At 49.8% G+C, this 16,450-nt stretch overlaps 5 protein-coding genes across 5 annotated transcripts; all 5 read right to left on the reverse strand.

Annotated features, from left to right (window-relative positions):
- Window positions 1-458: 458 nt before the first annotated feature.
- Window positions 459-2,509, reverse strand: M431DRAFT_512850 (hypothetical protein). Its single transcript, XM_024919918.1, has one exon. It carries the CDS (start codon window positions 2,132-2,134, stop codon window positions 608-610), a length of 1,527 nt encoding a protein of 508 aa, XP_024769066.1. The 5' UTR covers window positions 2,135-2,509; the 3' UTR covers window positions 459-607.
- Window positions 2,510-3,568: 1,059 nt separating this feature from the next.
- M431DRAFT_500173 (hypothetical protein) lies at window positions 3,569-8,358 on the reverse strand (the record flags this gene model as incomplete). The annotated part of the gene is made up of 2 exons (XM_024917895.1): window positions 3,569-7,666; window positions 7,723-8,358. The coding sequence occupies 2 exons, from the start codon at window positions 8,356-8,358 to the stop codon at window positions 3,569-3,571; spliced, it is 4,734 nt and encodes a 1,577-aa protein (XP_024769067.1).
- Window positions 8,359-9,058: 700 nt separating this feature from the next.
- M431DRAFT_9979 (hypothetical protein) lies at window positions 9,059-9,462 on the reverse strand (the record flags this gene model as incomplete). The annotated part of the gene is made up of 4 exons (XM_024925195.1): window positions 9,059-9,069; window positions 9,120-9,143; window positions 9,208-9,297; window positions 9,357-9,462. The coding sequence occupies 4 exons, from the start codon at window positions 9,460-9,462 to the stop codon at window positions 9,059-9,061; spliced, it is 231 nt and encodes a 76-aa protein (XP_024769068.1).
- A 543-nt stretch (window positions 9,463-10,005) lies between these two features.
- M431DRAFT_9980 (hypothetical protein) lies at window positions 10,006-11,512 on the reverse strand (the record flags this gene model as incomplete). The annotated part of the gene is made up of 3 exons (XM_024925197.1): window positions 10,006-10,636; window positions 10,740-11,429; window positions 11,508-11,512. The coding sequence occupies 3 exons, from the start codon at window positions 11,510-11,512 to the stop codon at window positions 10,006-10,008; spliced, it is 1,326 nt and encodes a 441-aa protein (XP_024769069.1).
- A 635-nt stretch (window positions 11,513-12,147) lies between these two features.
- Window positions 12,148-16,071, reverse strand: M431DRAFT_97720 (glycoside hydrolase family 71 protein; the record flags this gene model as incomplete). The annotated part of the gene is made up of 2 exons (XM_024924957.1): window positions 12,148-14,691; window positions 14,878-16,071. 2 exons carry the CDS (start codon window positions 16,069-16,071, stop codon window positions 12,148-12,150), a joined length of 3,738 nt encoding a protein of 1,245 aa, XP_024769070.1.
- Window positions 16,072-16,450: the final 379 nt, after the last annotated feature.

The following is a 16,450-nucleotide window of genomic DNA, read 5'->3' on the forward strand; positions in this document are numbered from 1 at the left end:
AGATCCTTATGCCTTTCTTCTTATATAAATGCGGGGAGCTCATGATGGGCTTAATAGGCCATCTACTTAATAGGCCATCTACTGGGTGCGATGGTGCACATCTCATTACCCCAATGGGTAGACGCAACGCGATATCCCACCGAGTGAATATACCAGGAATTACCATATGTTTTGATTAAAGACATCAAATGAAGTGCTTACGATAATTTAGGTCTAAAGATTTAATACAACAGTCAACATTTGGGTTTCAGGTTGTTTCGAGAAGAATACTTGCCGGGTAGGAGACGTGAGATGTCTGGCTTTCATATCGACTTGGCCAAGTGATTACGTTGGGAACGATACTGACAAGCGGTTACAGTCAAGATCCATACGATTTAATCTTGATCAATATTCCCTGTAGCACTAAGAAGTCTTAGTTGTACGATTGTATCTGCACGTCTCATCACAAATGGCAGCGCTAGAGACGTGGGTGACCTGTGTCGTCCCAAAGAGACTAAGAATGCATGCCGTGCTGCAAATATATGCATTCTAGGTATGTACAGTAATATTTTAAACCATTAACTCCTATATTTCCAAGAGGAAAGTTGAAAGAGACTACATAATTACGTTAGAGCTCCTTGGCTCTCTGCTCTCTTCGTTCCACTGCCTGTATCAACCTTCGAGTTCGTGACCCTCTTGCTTTTCGAGCTATTCGTGGTAAAACAGGCAACCATGCCTTGTGGTTAAGAGCCTCTATCGCACTGGGACGATTGCAGGGATCCCAGGCTAGCATTTCCTGCAGTAGGTCAAATAGCGGCTCTGAAACACGGCCCTTGTCCCTTCGGGACTTTAAAGTCGTCTGAAGATGTTTATAAGAATGTCGTGTTATCATAAGGTCTGCCGGCGGTCTTAAACATGTAAAGAGCCATGATATAGCAAGTGCCCAGATGTCCAGTTTTGTCTCATCCAGTTCTCGGTACTTGTCTAGCCAGACCTCTGGTGCAGCGCAGATGCTTGGGTCGTATGCGTCTGGTCGTTGCATGCATAGAGATACATAGGCTCGTTGCTCATATATCAGCAATGATCCAGGCTGAATATTTCCGTGAACAATTCCTTGGCCATGGAGTTCAGCCAATCCACATAAAGTTTGGTATAAATACTTGAGATGTGTGTTAGTGTCTAGCTTTCTCCAGCGCTTATGGAGAAAATTCTGCTCAGCCAGAGGCATAGAGAAATAGGTGGTTCGACATTGGATGACTGCGCTACTCGGCTTCAACAAGCATGGAGGAGATGTCCAGTGCTCACACCAAACGTCGAGTATGCCAAGTATACCGTTATCTGCTTTGTCTCTGTACCGAGAAGCAAGCTTAATCTGATCAATCATGTATCTTCGCCCTCGGATTTTATTGTGCAGTGTCTTTACTGCTACCGGCTGCCCGGTGTAAATGTGAACCCCGGTCTGTAGTGAGGATGAATTCGGAACTTTACGATGCAGCCATACGTTCCAGAGAGTTTCGATATCAGTGCTAGGAATGAAGCTGAAGAGCTTATGATGGCGATGATGGAGAGACCGGTCGATGGTTTTGCTGAATCTGCCTCGATCTTGATGGCTGACGGTAAACTCGAGAAGGAAGCGATATGGGCCGAATTGAAGGTAGTTTTTCCTTCGCCGTAGAACGCAAGACTTGACTTTGCTGTCTGGGCCCCCGCATATTTCTACATCCTGATCGTGTATGTCTCCTTGCTCGTAGATAATGGGTTTATTTGACCGTGATCTGAGTACTAGAGCTCCTGACTGTGGATGGAGGAAAAGAACAGCGTGAATGTGCTTGATGTATGCACGAACTGTCTTTGAGCTTGGCGTTTGTGATGTATCCTGCGGGCAGAGAAGAATTTCCGGGACAAAAATATCCCCCATCTTGGCGATGGCTGGCGAGGGACCGGCGCCAACCCTCCACTTGTAGCAAGCTTCGTCCTGACGCGAGTTGTGAGAAGGGATGGATATGCGGTAGCCAATTGTCTCCTCACCGCTATGGAGGGTCGGTGGTGATGATTTGGACTGGATTTCCGATAGAAGATGGATGGCGGCCGGATTCGCTGCGGAGAGGACGAAATAGTTCAAATCTCGTACCAGCGGGTTCGATGTTGATGTCATAATTGGGATTCAGTGATGCGAATAGCATGAAAATCACCGACGCGGGACGCACCATATACGATGTAGATTCAAGGATGAGATCGCACCGCCAAGGTATCTGGACGCGTTCAGGTATATATAACCAAAGTACCCCACGGAGTATAAAGTACAGTTATCCATTTTGTATAAACTCAACCCGGCGTTTTTCTGCGATACATTGCATATAGGAATGGGTTGTAATAAGCTTGGAAAGTGATATGTGAATAAAACCAAGATCTCTGTCGTGCAGGCTTACACCACGTATAAAGTAGTGGAGCATGCATTCGGTCGGGCAGCGACGGTGTGCTGTCGGCTCACTTTAGCCATCACTGCAACATTCTATTGAGTACCTGAAGTCTATGACAACGATCAGTTCGATTCGCTTCTATTAAATCCAAGCGAAGAAATAATGAAGATGAACGGCTTTGCCGAGGAAAGGAGTCAAGTTGCATCAGCTCACTCAGGTCTTTATTTCCCAAAAGGCGGCTCTACTCTCACCGACAGTATCGACAGATACATTAGCAGTAATGCTTCATTAATAGTAGGACATGTGAAAGAGAAGCGAATACATCTCTCAAAACCCAGATAGGACTGGGACACAGAGCCCAAGCAATTTTACCGTTTCGTCTGCCAATTTGCCGCCGAACCCCGAGTCTGCATGTGACCTTGGCGAGAAGAAGCTCGAGACGAATTAGAAGAGCTCTTGCGACAGCTTGAGAAAAAAAGAGCCTGGGATAATATCAATGACCGGGACTCAACATGTGGAATTCCACACGACAATGGAGACGAACCGGAATTCGCCGAGAAATTTTACACGTACTCGTAAGGTCGCCAACGAAACCCCCTGTAACCGCCCGGGACCTTCTGATGACGGCGACGATGAGTTGGCGACTGTGAAATACGGCTGCGACTCCACCAGTCCCGCATTCGCCGTCTACAGCACGCTGTACCATCCCGCCCTGATGGAAAAGGATCCTCCTATAGAAGATTAGAGCCACGTAGGAAATGCAAGGAAGCGATGATAGACGTCAATTACGGAATCGGGAATTAACTTTACCCTCTGCATGTTATAGGAGAGATTCGGCGGCTAAAGCTGTCGAATCAAATCCCACTACCAGTCATTACGGTACCTAGAAGTGATGTTGTAGCCTCGTCACGGCATAAACTGTGGACAAGTATTTCGTTTTGCTTGGGATACTTTGAAACGAATTATCTCATAAATTCATCCTTAGATTTACTTTTGTAGTTTGTGCACGTGTTTGCCTTATCCACGAGTAAGTGTAAACCATCTTTCGTACTAGAGCCACTCGTTCCCTCAACTACGTACGCGCAACAAACAATCGACGGGTCATTGCCGCCGTGTCTTCCTCTCAACTTTGTCCACCAGTACAATAAATTTTCTCCCTTATAAAAAGGCTATGCTGGGGGTGGCCCGGAAAATCTGATCTCCATATCACTACTCGCACCGGCGGAAATGGAGATGCCAAGATGAGACATGTTGATGGAATCATGGGCCAAAGAAAGGGGGCGATAGGTGACTGGCAGCCATAAAATCTTTTTCTCATTCCAAGTAATCCAGCTCGTATCGAGGCTGAAACCGTATCCTTCGAAACGAAGTTGCTCTTCGGTTATGGTTTTGTAACTGTCCGGTGTCTCGTCTCCAGTCTGAAGGTCCTTAATGTTGATGAAACCAAGCCCCGTACCAATATACGATTCCCTAGATCCGAAAGTTGATGAAGTAAGGCTCATTCCGAGAATGAGCCTGGTTTTTTTCTCTCCCATGGTAGATATCCAGATCTCGTTCCCAAAAGGACTCCTAACAAGCGCTTGCCTGCCATTGTTGGAGATGGCGATGGCTGATGAATAACCGCCGGGGTAAGGGCGTCCAACGAAGTCGCAAAAACACCATTCTTCGCCATCATCGTCTTCGCAAATATGATCTTTGACATACATGACGTTGTCACCAGTGGTTATATCCCACACTACCAGTTTCCGGTCTGTTAATAAAAGGCTGAAGTACTGTGCATTATTGGAGAATGCCATATCAGCGATACCCCGGTTAAAGACTGTAGACTGGAAGATCACTTCACCTGTTGACGCCTTCCATATCGTAATGTCGTCCGTAACTGCGGCGAAATATCCACCATTATTCGAAAATGCGATATGATTGCATGGCTTATACCCCGAAAAATCCCAAAATCCAGTCCCTCGCGGCCCCGAAGTTATGTCCCCTGATTCGACATTTTGCTCTCCGTTGTCTGCATTTGAAGGATTGGGGTCTGGCGGAAAGTTTACTTTGTTAACACGATCCTTTTTCATAAATTCAGTTACATCTCTATCGGTAGATATATCCCAAACTTTGATATGGCCTGTTTGTGAAATTGTAGCCACGATATTGGGATTATGTGAGAATGTGATCTTTGAGAGGTCCAAGTAGTCATCATTTGCATCATTAGTGCTTTGAACATCCTCCGTCTCTGCAGAAGTGGCCATGTCCCATATTGTGATATTTTCAAAGTTTGTTGATGCCAGGATTTTGGAGTTTGGAGACCAGGTGAGGCCGTACGGTTGCTGCCCTCTAGTGTTCAGATGTGTCTGCATGGTGCCGGTTTTCACGTTCCAAATCCAAATGTTACCCCAGCACCCTCCAGCCACGAGCTTGGAGTCGGTTGAGAACTCGAGTGATGAGAAAGACTCGCTGGTATAATGGCCTTCTCTGTGAAGGATCTGAATTTCCCTTTCCGTAACCAAATCCCATATTTGAACAGCGCCCGACTCCCATGCCATGAGTTCGGAGTCAGTTGAAAAACAGACTTGCCTGTGACGTCCTCCTAATGTATTGAGGCGCGTATGCTCCTTGTGAGCAACCACGTCCCATATGGTTATTTCATCCCAGCCAAATGCCAGAAACTTGGCGTTATTCGATAGTTTCACTAATTGTTTGTTCTTTTCCCCCTGGTAATCATAATTGTCGTTCACAAGAGATACCTGTGCTCCTGTAGCCACGTTCTGAATCTGAATGGTACTATCAGATGTGTGTGAAGCCAAAAACATGCCATCCCGGGAGAGAGATGCATGGTAACCAGGAGACCATGCTTGACGATGTAAAGCACCGGACTCTACGTCCCATGAAATAACAGGGGCATTTTGTGCTGCTAAGATGCGTTTAGAATCGCAAGAAAAGATGAGCTGGCTGATTATTCCGTTACATTTGAGTGTCTGAATTTGCGTTCCTGAGGTAATATCCCAGACTTTTACCTCAAATGCATCATAATCGTACACTGCAATCTTATTGTCGCTTGAAATTGCCGCTGGGATTAGCAAGGACTTGACCTCGAGTGTTTGTAGAAGAAGGCTCCAATGACGTCCAACGAGCGGCTTAGTTGTAATCCAAGATAGTAGCTCTTCTTCAAAAAGAGTTCTCACGATACTAAGTTTGGGGCTAAATAGAATCCCCGAGAGATATAATTGAAGCGGAGCATTATAGATAATCCATGAATTGTGCTGTGTAAACCGACGAATGTCGTAAACCAGTTGTGAAATTTCGCTATTAGAAGAGTATCTCTCAAGCAAGCCCCCAAAACGGCTGATATATGGAATGCCACCCGGCGGGTTTCGCATCAAGCTCATGACTTCGAGCCAATGAAGGATGTGTTTTTTCAGAAATGTTAATATCTTGGCATCGTTTAGAATAACTTGGTTGGGCGTGTGCTCCAAATTGGAGATTGAGTCGCAGATGTGTTGAAGCCAATGGGAGCAAGGATATCTTAGAGAGATCAATGGGTCGGGCTCAGGTGTGTGTATATCAGCAAGAAGGATTGCGTGATTATCCAATTTGTAGATATTTCGGCATAGCTTCTGTTCCATAGCATTGATTGAATGCATAGCAATTTTGTGGTGAATCTCCTCGATACCATTTGGGAATAGCGTAGATTGCGCTGCGCTGTTGCTGGTCAAGTATTCTTTCGACGATTGATGTATAAAGTAGACAATTTCGTCCTTGACTGTTAGGAAAGACCCGCAGTTATGTATAAGACTTTGAAGCGTGGATGGTCGAGTGAGATTCCCTTTGAAGCTTGCTAGAGTCGCTAGCTCTTGAAGACGTAGAGGCTGATACGCCAGTACGGTGATTCCAAGGATAGATTCGCATAACTCAGACTCTCTCTTTTCTAGACGTCCGATTTGGTGCAACATTCTATCGTAGAGCTCAGTAAGGTCCTTTGGTAGCCCGTTTAGCCGCTCCAACACAGATTCGCGGTCATCGTAATGGATGTTCATATGCTGCAGTTCCTGGAAAACAATTGCCACCCAAAGGAAAGTTCCATTGGCCTTTTCGCGTACCAAATTGCATACCTCCTCTGTTAACTCAGAATCTTGTTTCAAGAGTGGTATCTTGGATGCTTTATAAGAAATGTATGTATCCACAGCAGCTGCCACAACGGTGGCGTTCACCTCAAGACTGAGATTCACACCCTCGGCACCAGCATCCTCAAGGCTTTCCCGAATGTTTGCCCAGTTCCGACTAGAGAGGATCCACTTGACATTTCTAGAAGGCAAGGCCTCTTTAATAAGCTCAAGTAACTCATTCAGACCGGTGGTACATTCGTCGAGGCCATCAATGATCAAATACGCCATAGTTAACCTCTCATCCCGTAGAATGCTGCGGAAAATGTTTGCCAGACTGTACCATGCGTTGGGTCCTTCAAATAGTTCATTGCCGATAGGATCGTATTTTTCTCTAATATGAGAAATAAGAGATGGCTGTTGCTCAACAAGTAACCATATGAGGCCACGTAAAACGGCCAGATGGTTGTTGATTGTTGGGATGGTGGCCTGACAGAAAAAGAATGAGATGGCATTTGCGTGTGATGCACTCCGTTTGATTTCGTCGACTATACCACATAAAAGCATTGTTTTCCCCTTGCCCGGATCACCCTTTACCCAAAGCAACCGTTTGTCATCGTCATGGAGCCAAGTTTTGAACTCCGAATTGTCAAGAATCCAGCGGTACGAGTCCTGAATCAAGCCTCCTTTGGTGGATTCAATTCTGCTCTTGTCCATTCGTGGATCTGTAACATACAAATCTCTTAGACATTTCTTGTCGTCATCCGTCTTTCGGCATTCTTGTTCATCTTTGGCATGAGCAACAAGTTGCTTCACGTCTTGCCCTAGGTCAACACTTTGAAACACGCGGACATGCTCGTTGAAGAAGGCCTCGGCGTCTCGAACAGCCCTGAGATTCCCCTCCCAATCATCCAGCTTGATGAGATCGCCCAGAAAAATGAGGGCTCTATGACGATAATAAGAGCATATACTTTTGAGTTCAAACGAAAGTAGCTTCTTGTAGAGATCGATGAGTTTTGTCTGCAGCTCCTGTTGGATTCCGGCTGTGGCACCACCGGATTTTTCGCTGAACAGAAGCCCAGCTAGCTCGCAGTACCAATTCATTTGCTCTACCACATGGCTAATTCCTTTGCAGTTGGCTTCAGTCTCCGATATGGGGTTTGTTAAAAGCTGTGAAGAGGTTACGTCAGTAGATGCTACTACTTGATAGAGTACTGCCGTCTTACCTCAAGTGAAAGGCAGACTGCGGCCCATGGAATTGCAGCTTGTGGCACATCCTTGACTACTTCGGTGACGATATTTTGGGCGAGATTGACCGTTTGTAAAACTGAACCGACGAATGACTTGACCTTTGTTTCCTGCGAAATCTTGTCTAAGCCGCCCTTGGCCAGCTGATGCATTTGGCTTCTTCTCTTCTCCTTGTCATGCTGGTTGATGACATTCACGTCGGCCATGACTTCTGTATTTTGAAGCTTGCTCGATAGAATCCTCTCATATGCTTGTACCAATGCAGCATCCTCGGTTTTCAGCGCATCATATGCATGATCCCATATCGTCTCAGATACTAACTGAGGCGACTTAACTTTCTCGCTACGAGTACCTGGTGCCGGATCTAGAGTCGAATCTGGGGCGGGGCCTTGAACTTCCAACTCCTGTGTACTTGCTGGTTTGGTGATTTCTAAGACCGGCAAGGACTGTCGGCTCTGTGAAACCTGCGTAGCAGGGGCCGATGATATGTCACTCGGGGTAGGTATGCTTGCCTGAACATCCTGAGGACGCTCTCTCAATGACGGGCTGCGAGATCTGCTGTGATGGCGAGGGAGCTTTTCCTTTACTTTGGAAGAAAGATGTTTCAAAAACATTGCGCAAATCGCTCAGAGTCAAACAATGCAACCTCATTTGATGTATTCAAGATGAAATCTAAAGATTCACGGCTGCCTCCAAATCGGTGGCTGGGCATTGGCGGGGTTGTTAACTGGCCAGTAGGATTGTAGGAGCAAATCCGCATAAGGGCATCTGAGTTGACCATTCATTTTATCTTTCACTGATAGTTTCCTTTGACCATTGGCTATGGGGCAATTATGATCTTTGCCAATCCGTTGACGGTGTTGAGTGCGGACCATTTCAGTCGTGACTAGATCACGCCTTTCATCCATTTACAGACGTACAAGCCATCTTGTTTTGCGGTAGACAGCGTATTTCTTCGCTTGCCTGACCCTTGTTTGGAAATAATGAGGCCCAAACTACGGAGTAGCTGCCAGGATGCATGCCCTAGACGATAATACGAAATCGTACATGACGGGCAGGAAAATACAGGGCTATCATAGCTTTCTTTCGGAATGCAAACTATGAAATGCCTGAAATGCCAAAATTTCTCTTCAAAGGAAAAGAATTTTCTGTATAATAAATTCCGAGAAGTTAAGCTATGTTAAATAGCAGTAACAACCCTCTTAAGACTCTAAACTCTAATCATCAAGTGATTTGCTATTGAAGCAAAAACACTATTTCCTAAGTGAACACCCTTAATAAATCAAACATACCCACCCCGTACATGTAGTTGGTTTAAAGCCTACCTAGTAAATTGTTTAGCGACAATACAATACTTGGATAATGATGCACGTACCCTTCACATCTATCCCTTCCAGGGCTGCCAGTGTAAATACACCGACCTGCGCAATGTTGCACAAAAGAAACGGTTCGATCAGAATTACAACGGAAGAGGTCCCACAAGGGATCCTGACCAGCTCTCCCGACGGCGGCTTCTGCGTTCTTGAGATTCTGAACCCAAAAAGCACTGTCATCTGTATGGGAACAAGATTTAGCACCAGCGACGAAGGTGTATAGGGAAAGGCTCACATACCACGATGGATAATGGTTGCGCCGCATTGAAAGCCAGCATCACAGGCCCATTGGGCTGAGACGATACTGGCAAGAGCCAGGATGGTCGCGCTGATGGCAAACTTCATTGTTTGGCAAGTTGGTTGATGTATACAAAACCGATGGGGAATTATTTTGCTTGAGTTGGCGCTCCCATATTTCTTCTCCTCGGCCGTAGCAGTTGCTCCTTTAAATACCTGAGCTACATGCAAGGAGCATCCTTCGTTTGCGGTCTGAAGAAGTATATGTCTAACTTTGAACTGTATAAGTGACGTCAGATGGTCACGGATGAATTCTACGGTATAATTCTGCGGTGTCGGACTTCTCCGTGTTTAGATTTTCCGTGTAACTTATCCCGTGTTGAGCGAGGTTCCGTGTCTCGCGAGGTTCCGTGTCTTACTTTCCCGTGTCTTATTCTGTTACGAAGCCACAGCTCTGCTATTGTGATGTCACTTAACCAGCATGAGTCGTGCAAAGGCAAGGCTCCGGGCTCAGAATTACACCTTAAGGGAAGCATTCATAATTATGTGTAACCTTTCCGTCGTCTAGGTTCATTTTGTAGGGCTGTGAGCCTCTAAAAGTTAACGTTTGAGCCAAGGCTCTGTCGAGTAATTCATAATCCTCTAGGCAATTCAATTTGATTCGAATACTGTAAACTCGGCTCTTCTCGCCGATCCCGGCACCACCAGTCGCGGCCGACCTCCATTATCTGTCGGGTCGACAACAGGTCCAACGATCCAGCACGGCAACTTGACGACTGTGTCTCGATGCTCGTGCTCTTGGCTCCACCAATCCCACCAATCCACGGTGGTGCCCTGGAACACGAGGGAAAAGATATCGCCGGGAACGGTGTCGTCGGGAAGTGAGCTCCAGTCGAAGCTCTTCGTCAAGGTCCACATCTCACCCCTGCGGAGAGTGACAAAGTTGTCAACGTCATCGCCTACCCGCACGGCGACGGGAGGGTCGTCGGCGATCAGGAAAGCATCATCGTCTGGGATGCTGCATTCATCCCATTTGTCGTCATCATGCGAGCTGACCGATGCCTCAGGCCGTCGTTGACGCCAGAGACGGAAGCCCTCGCGGAGACCGCTGGGGAATTGGAAATCATATGTATGGAAGGCGATGCAGCGCTCTGTGAGCTCCAGTTCATGCGTATCGGAGACTAGTCCCTCGTATGTTACTTTGAGAGTGACGTCAAAGGAGTGTCCATGAGTGACTGTCGATGGGCACTCGAGCGTGATACCGAGGAAAGGCGTCGATGGACTAACAGAAGGTCAGTTTTGAGGGGCCTTGGGTTCGCATCAAAACTTGGAAAAGAGAGAGAAGAGAAGAATGGAGAGGCTTTCAAATCAGACAGAAAACTTACACTCGTTCCCGTTCGGCGATTGCCTCTAGACGCTTTGCCCCGTTCTCCTGCTGCCATAGCTGCTGGGCTCTCCACTGTCGCTCTTCCACGTTGGCTAGCAAGAAACCGTCCCTCGCCTCACACGCCGCTCTCCCGGGCCACGGCACGGCTTCGGCAGCCGCCGTGAAAGAGACACGGCACCCCGCCGGCACACGGAGCGGCGGTTGACCGGCGTCGACCCGCAGTTCTCGGCCAACGTACTCACGCTTCGTGCCCCAATCCCACATGGCCACCTCGCCGCCCGGCCAGACCAGATCATATCGCTCGCCCTCAACAAGCTTCTTGTGGTAGCGCTCATGCAATGGGGCTGTGAAGCGGACGTGTCCTCCGGGCCAAAGCTCCCACAGAAAGGATTCCCAGCCCTGGACGACGAGGCGCGGGGAGGCTTCAGCCAACTTTGCGCCACTGGAGTAGTCAACTTCGACTCGTACGAGAGAGTCTGAGCCGTCATTCGCACGGTTTGTGTGGCGCCAGAGCTCGAGACCTGTGGCCGAGAATGCTTCTACGCCGGGGCTCCATCGGACAATGCAGGGCCGGCCTGTATTGTCATCTTCGCGGCGTAGGGTGAACTCAATGTCGTAGGGTAGGGTCAATGATAGCTCCGGGCTGGCGTGCACTTCCAAAGCCAACTGCGGGATTGCAGTGGTGTTACTAGTATTGAAGGATAATAGAATGTCAGTATATGTATTTGTCCTCGGGTCACCATTAACAACAGGGGGTTATTTATACGCCATTAGCTTGTAGCTGTATCGTTCCATACAATGGAAGTCAACGAGACTGCTGTAAGTAGAAATGTCTGCCAGAGCAGAAACAGAAAGGAAGAGAAAGCTTTCAACTCGTTCAGTGTCAAGTTGAGCCTATATGAACACTAAAATATTACATTGAGGGGCTTACATGTAGGCTGTAGATCAAGCAGACATCCATATTATTGATTGGAGCGCTGCGTTTATTTACCGTGGACTTCAAGGCAAGTACACAGCTTGTCAGAACTCTTGGATTCCCGTTGAAAGCTTAGTCATCAAACACACTGTTGACTTTCGCTGCTCCCTGGCGACCCCAAACCCAACACAAACTTTCACCCTTTTCACTTCTCAAAGTTGAAACACATCGCGCAAAACTTGGACGGCGCTGACCTTGGTTTTACACCAATACTTTGCAAGACACGAATGCAATTTTCTTCTATTCTACCTGGGAAGCTTTGTACAAGCTTGATATGCGCTTTCTTCTAGGTAACGCGCTTTTGCAACATCTATCTTACAGTATTTACTATAAATACTAACACATCATCTACAGCTGGGATGATCAAAATTTCAACATAGAGAGAAATCAGTCAAACCACTGTATTTCTACAAACAACTGGATTCCACGTCTAGTTCAGCTGGCCTTCCGTCTCAATGGCATCAACGACGGCGGCGGCAAAGGCGGCCATGCCCGGGCTTCGCGGGTGAAATGTCTTGACCGTTCGAGTGAGCAGGTACCAGGGGATGCTCTGGCTGCTAACATCACCAGCGGCAATATCAGCGTTAGCTTGGGCGAAGCGCAAGGCTTGCGGCCCTTGAGGGTCGTCGTGAATCTCCTGGCTGATGCGGCACATGGCTTTGACGAAGGGGTCGGGCTGGGAGCCGAGCTCAGCTTCGCAATTGCTGGCGTCGGGCAGGATGATGGGACCCGCGGCGATACGGGCCTTGAGTTCATCGTTTTCCTCCGACGCCGAGTCGAAGCCGAGGTCAGGCCAGCCGCTGAGGAAGAACCAAGTGTTAGGGTTGTTCGGATCGGGCTCCTGCGTGCTGCCCTCGCACCAGTGGTGGTTGTCAAAGGAGGGCACGACGTCGACAAAGTGCACTCGATTGCCGCCATGTTGGTTGTTGGCGTCCTGAACAGCGCCCAGGATGAGGCCATTCAGCTGAGCGACAAGCCCATTGAGCTCAGTTCGCAGGTCCTGTGTCAGATAGACAATGCGGTTGGTAGGGAAGTCTGAGATGGGCTTGTAGGCCCCCCACCAATAATGGAAGGACGAGTCCTCACAAGTCGTCGTGTCGGCGTTGAAGAAGGGCGGGTAGCTGGTCACGTACAGCTGGAAGTCAGTTCGCGGGCTCTTGTTGATGGCCTTGAGGTACGCCGCCGTCAGCTTTGCGCGCAGCCCATTGCTGCTCGTATCCTCCATATACTGGCGAGCCTGGTTCTCAACTTCGACGCAGCTGTTTCGGTTCGTGCTGCCGAGGCGGGCCGTGTTGGGAGTGATGACACAGTAGTAGACGAGGTCACTGAAGTTGAGGTCGTTGCCGCCGATGGTGACGGTGCCGATGCGTGCCTTGTCGGCGTTGCTCCAGCGGTCGATCTGCGAGTTGAAGCCGTCGACGGTGTCTCCCGAGCACGACATGCCCTGGTAATCAATGGGATCGGAGAATGCGTTGAGGAACGTCTGGCGCACCAGGACGCCATAGTTGTTGGAGCCCACACGACACGAGTCGCCTGACGTCGTGCCCGTACCCATGCCCGACGCATACGAGTCGCCAAAGTGCACCATGCCCTCGACGTGGCTCTTGGCCGCCTCGGTGGGATCGTCATCTTCGGCGCTGTCGTCAATGATGAGTGCGTCGTCCACGTATGGGCAGGCATCGGGTGCGAGCGACGGCGGGTTCGGCAGGTTGGGGAAAGGGGGCGCCCTCTTGCACGTCTTCTCAAAGTATATGCCCGCTGCAATGTGAGAGTATGTATCAGCGTTGCGTGCCGCAAGATTCGGGTCCTGAGGCAGCTCATTCCCGCCACTGTCGCGATTAATGGTATAGGTTGTACCCCCTTGTCTGTGGTAGGGCATGCAGGTACGCTTGAACACGTTCTGGGAGAGCCACGAGCAACCGTTGAAACCATAGGCATAGTCGAGCGTCCTTTTCCCGCCGAGCATGGCCGTCGAAGTGTGAGTGATCTCATGGATCAACGTGGCAGCACCAGCGCGCTGTGCATTGCGCAAATTGATGTTGGCACACTGTCCCGTGAGGAACTCTGCTGTATACGTGGCTGAATTGGCATTTAGATCTGTCGAGGGGTTGAAGAATGCTTTACAAAAGTTCATTGTCTTGGTCTTGTCATTCATATGCGCCACATACGCCTTTTTACAAAAGTCAGTGGTGTCATCACAATCTATCGTGATGGGGTAGCCGTCCTGCTGGCCCGAGAGCATTTTGCTCATTCTGGAGAACTTGTCCGAAGTCTGCTGCCGGAAGTCACTCTGATCCCGGAGTGATTGCGGGAAGAAGGCGTTGTAATAGTTGCCAAAGTCGGGCTGGGCGGCCGCCATATCGGCCATGTCGACAGCAACGGCCAGCTCCTTTGCGATGGCTACCCTCTTCGGGAGGTCGCAGTGGTTAAAGTTGTAGGAGATGGCAAAAATTCGAACACAAGGGTCTACACAGTGACCCCTAGAGCAGGCAAAGGCACAGAGCCCAAAATCATCACCGTCGGGAGCCTCGCCAGGGGTATCGGGGTTCGGCGCCGGCGGCACGTTGAGGAAGCCGGTCGACGTGACACGGCAGCGGGCCATTGGACAGAAGCCGAAGCTGCAGGTGAAGGTGCAGAGATCATTCCATTCATCGTCAAACGCCGCAACACCCGCCGTGGCTGCCGGGTCTGAAAAGGGGGAGAACTGGGGGACAAAGGGCGGCTGCGGCGTGCTGGAACAGGCATCAGACGGGCAAAAACCGAAATTGCATGCGAAACTGCACAGCCCTCCGTAGTTGGCATCGCCGTTGGCCGGGAAGCCGGGCTGGCTCGTGGCCGGCGGCATGTCGGGCTGCGAGCCCGTGTTGGTGCAGACACAGGCACCCAAGGGGCAGTAGCCGTGGGAGCAGGTGAAGCGGCAGAGCTCATCGAAGGCGCCTCCCTGCGAGATGGCGAAGCCTGACGTGCAGACCTGCTGCGAGATGGGCGCGGGCTGTTTCGCGCTGCTGCTCTTGCCGGTGCCTGAGGCTACAAAGACGTTCCAGTTGGTTATGACGCTGGGGCACTTGCTGGTGATGGCCATGTCCATGTCGACGAAGATGTCGCTCGCAGTATTCGGCGGACGATATAGTTTGGCCTGGTAGTTGGCCAGATCGTCCACAATCAGGCCCATGGGCACGCTGTGGTGGTAGATACCGACGCCGCCCATGGGCACATAATCCCACTCCTCGGGCTGAATGATGAGAAGCAGCTGGTTCTTGTCATTGGTCACTTCGACATAGGCCGGTGACTCGAGAAGCGCCGTGAAGAAGATATTGTCCTCCATGATGGCGGACGGCTCGAACTCGATCTGCAGTTGACTGGCCGTGTTGCCCGTCGTGCCCCCTGACGCGCATGCCGCACCGGGGGTGTTGCGGTAGTAGACGACGAGCGACTCTTCGCCAATGGCTGGCTGGCCACCCTTGTACATGTCGATGAGGAAGGGGAGATGTGCTCGGAAGCCGTCGTGAGGCATGTTCTCGACGTAGTTGAAGGGCGCCTTGCCCACGTCAAAGGGGCCGTACTGTCGGTCGTCGAGCGGACCGATGTAATGCGACTCGCCAAAGTCGTTCCATGTGATGATTTCGATGAACTCGGGCTGCACCGTCATGACCTGCTGCCAGCGGTGATACCATAGATCGTCACCACGCCACAACCAGTTCTTGTCATAGCCCGGCAGGTTGGTGAAGAACCACGGCGACACGCCCATCATGTAGGGCTTGTCGCCCAGCGCCTGCCGGTACGATGCGTCCACGTACGTTGTCATGTTATTCGGCCCATACGGCCACGCTGCCCAGCTGAAGAGTCCATCGGCAACGCCTCCGCCGGCTGCGACGGCCGGGCCGGCCCCCAGTGACGAGTAGTTGGGTACGAAGAAGCATCCCGTGTTGGCTTTGATGGTGTTCCAGTCGTCGGCGTTGGCCGGCCCTTCAAACGTCGAGGCAAACGGCTTGCCCTGGTACTTGAAGTGTGCGCTGGAGCCGCCATACTGGTTGAGCATTCTCGTCACGACATCCATGGGCCAGGACCCATTGCCAGCGTAGTCGAAGGAGAAGAAGAGCTGGAAGCCCACGGCCTCGGCAGCTTGGAATGCTTGGGCCACTGATGCGTCGTTTTGCGGCCACCCAGACGCCATGTTGAGCGCAAAAGCGTCAATGTGTGACGCCTGTGCCAATCTCATGTTGGACTCCCAGTCGTTGACTCCCCATGTTGGTACATTGCCCACCATGAAGTGCGCAAAGACGGCGGCTGCTTGCACCCGGCAGGGCACCAGCACCAGCGCCGTCAAGACGCCTAGAGTGTCGAATAACTTCATGATGCTCCGTCTCTGTAAAAAGAGATGAGCGAGAAGCTATATTTGCAAAGACTAAAGGGGCCTATCAGCATGCTCTGGGCCATTCGAAAGCTTGTTGGAGGCGATGACAGCCTCTTCTTATATACAAGCCTCATTTCTTCACCTATCTTGTCTGTAAATACAAAGACCCTCTTCCCTTGATCAGAACCAGAGCTAGGCAAAGAAGAAGAGATACCAAAAAAAACCTCTCATGAGATAGCATACCAGGCATGCTGAGCATATCAGGCATGCTGCTGACATCGAATTGTAATCATCCCATTAGTAGTATACAAGATATCAGACCTAACGACCAAAAGATGTAAATGTTCCCAGTCTCAGACTATCGGACATATTAACACCG

The sequence above is a fragment of the Trichoderma harzianum genome (genome assembly GCF_003025095.1).
Source record: "Trichoderma harzianum CBS 226.95 unplaced genomic scaffold M431scaffold_18, whole genome shotgun sequence".
NCBI classification, from domain to species: Eukaryota; Fungi; Ascomycota; class Sordariomycetes; order Hypocreales; family Hypocreaceae; genus Trichoderma; species Trichoderma harzianum.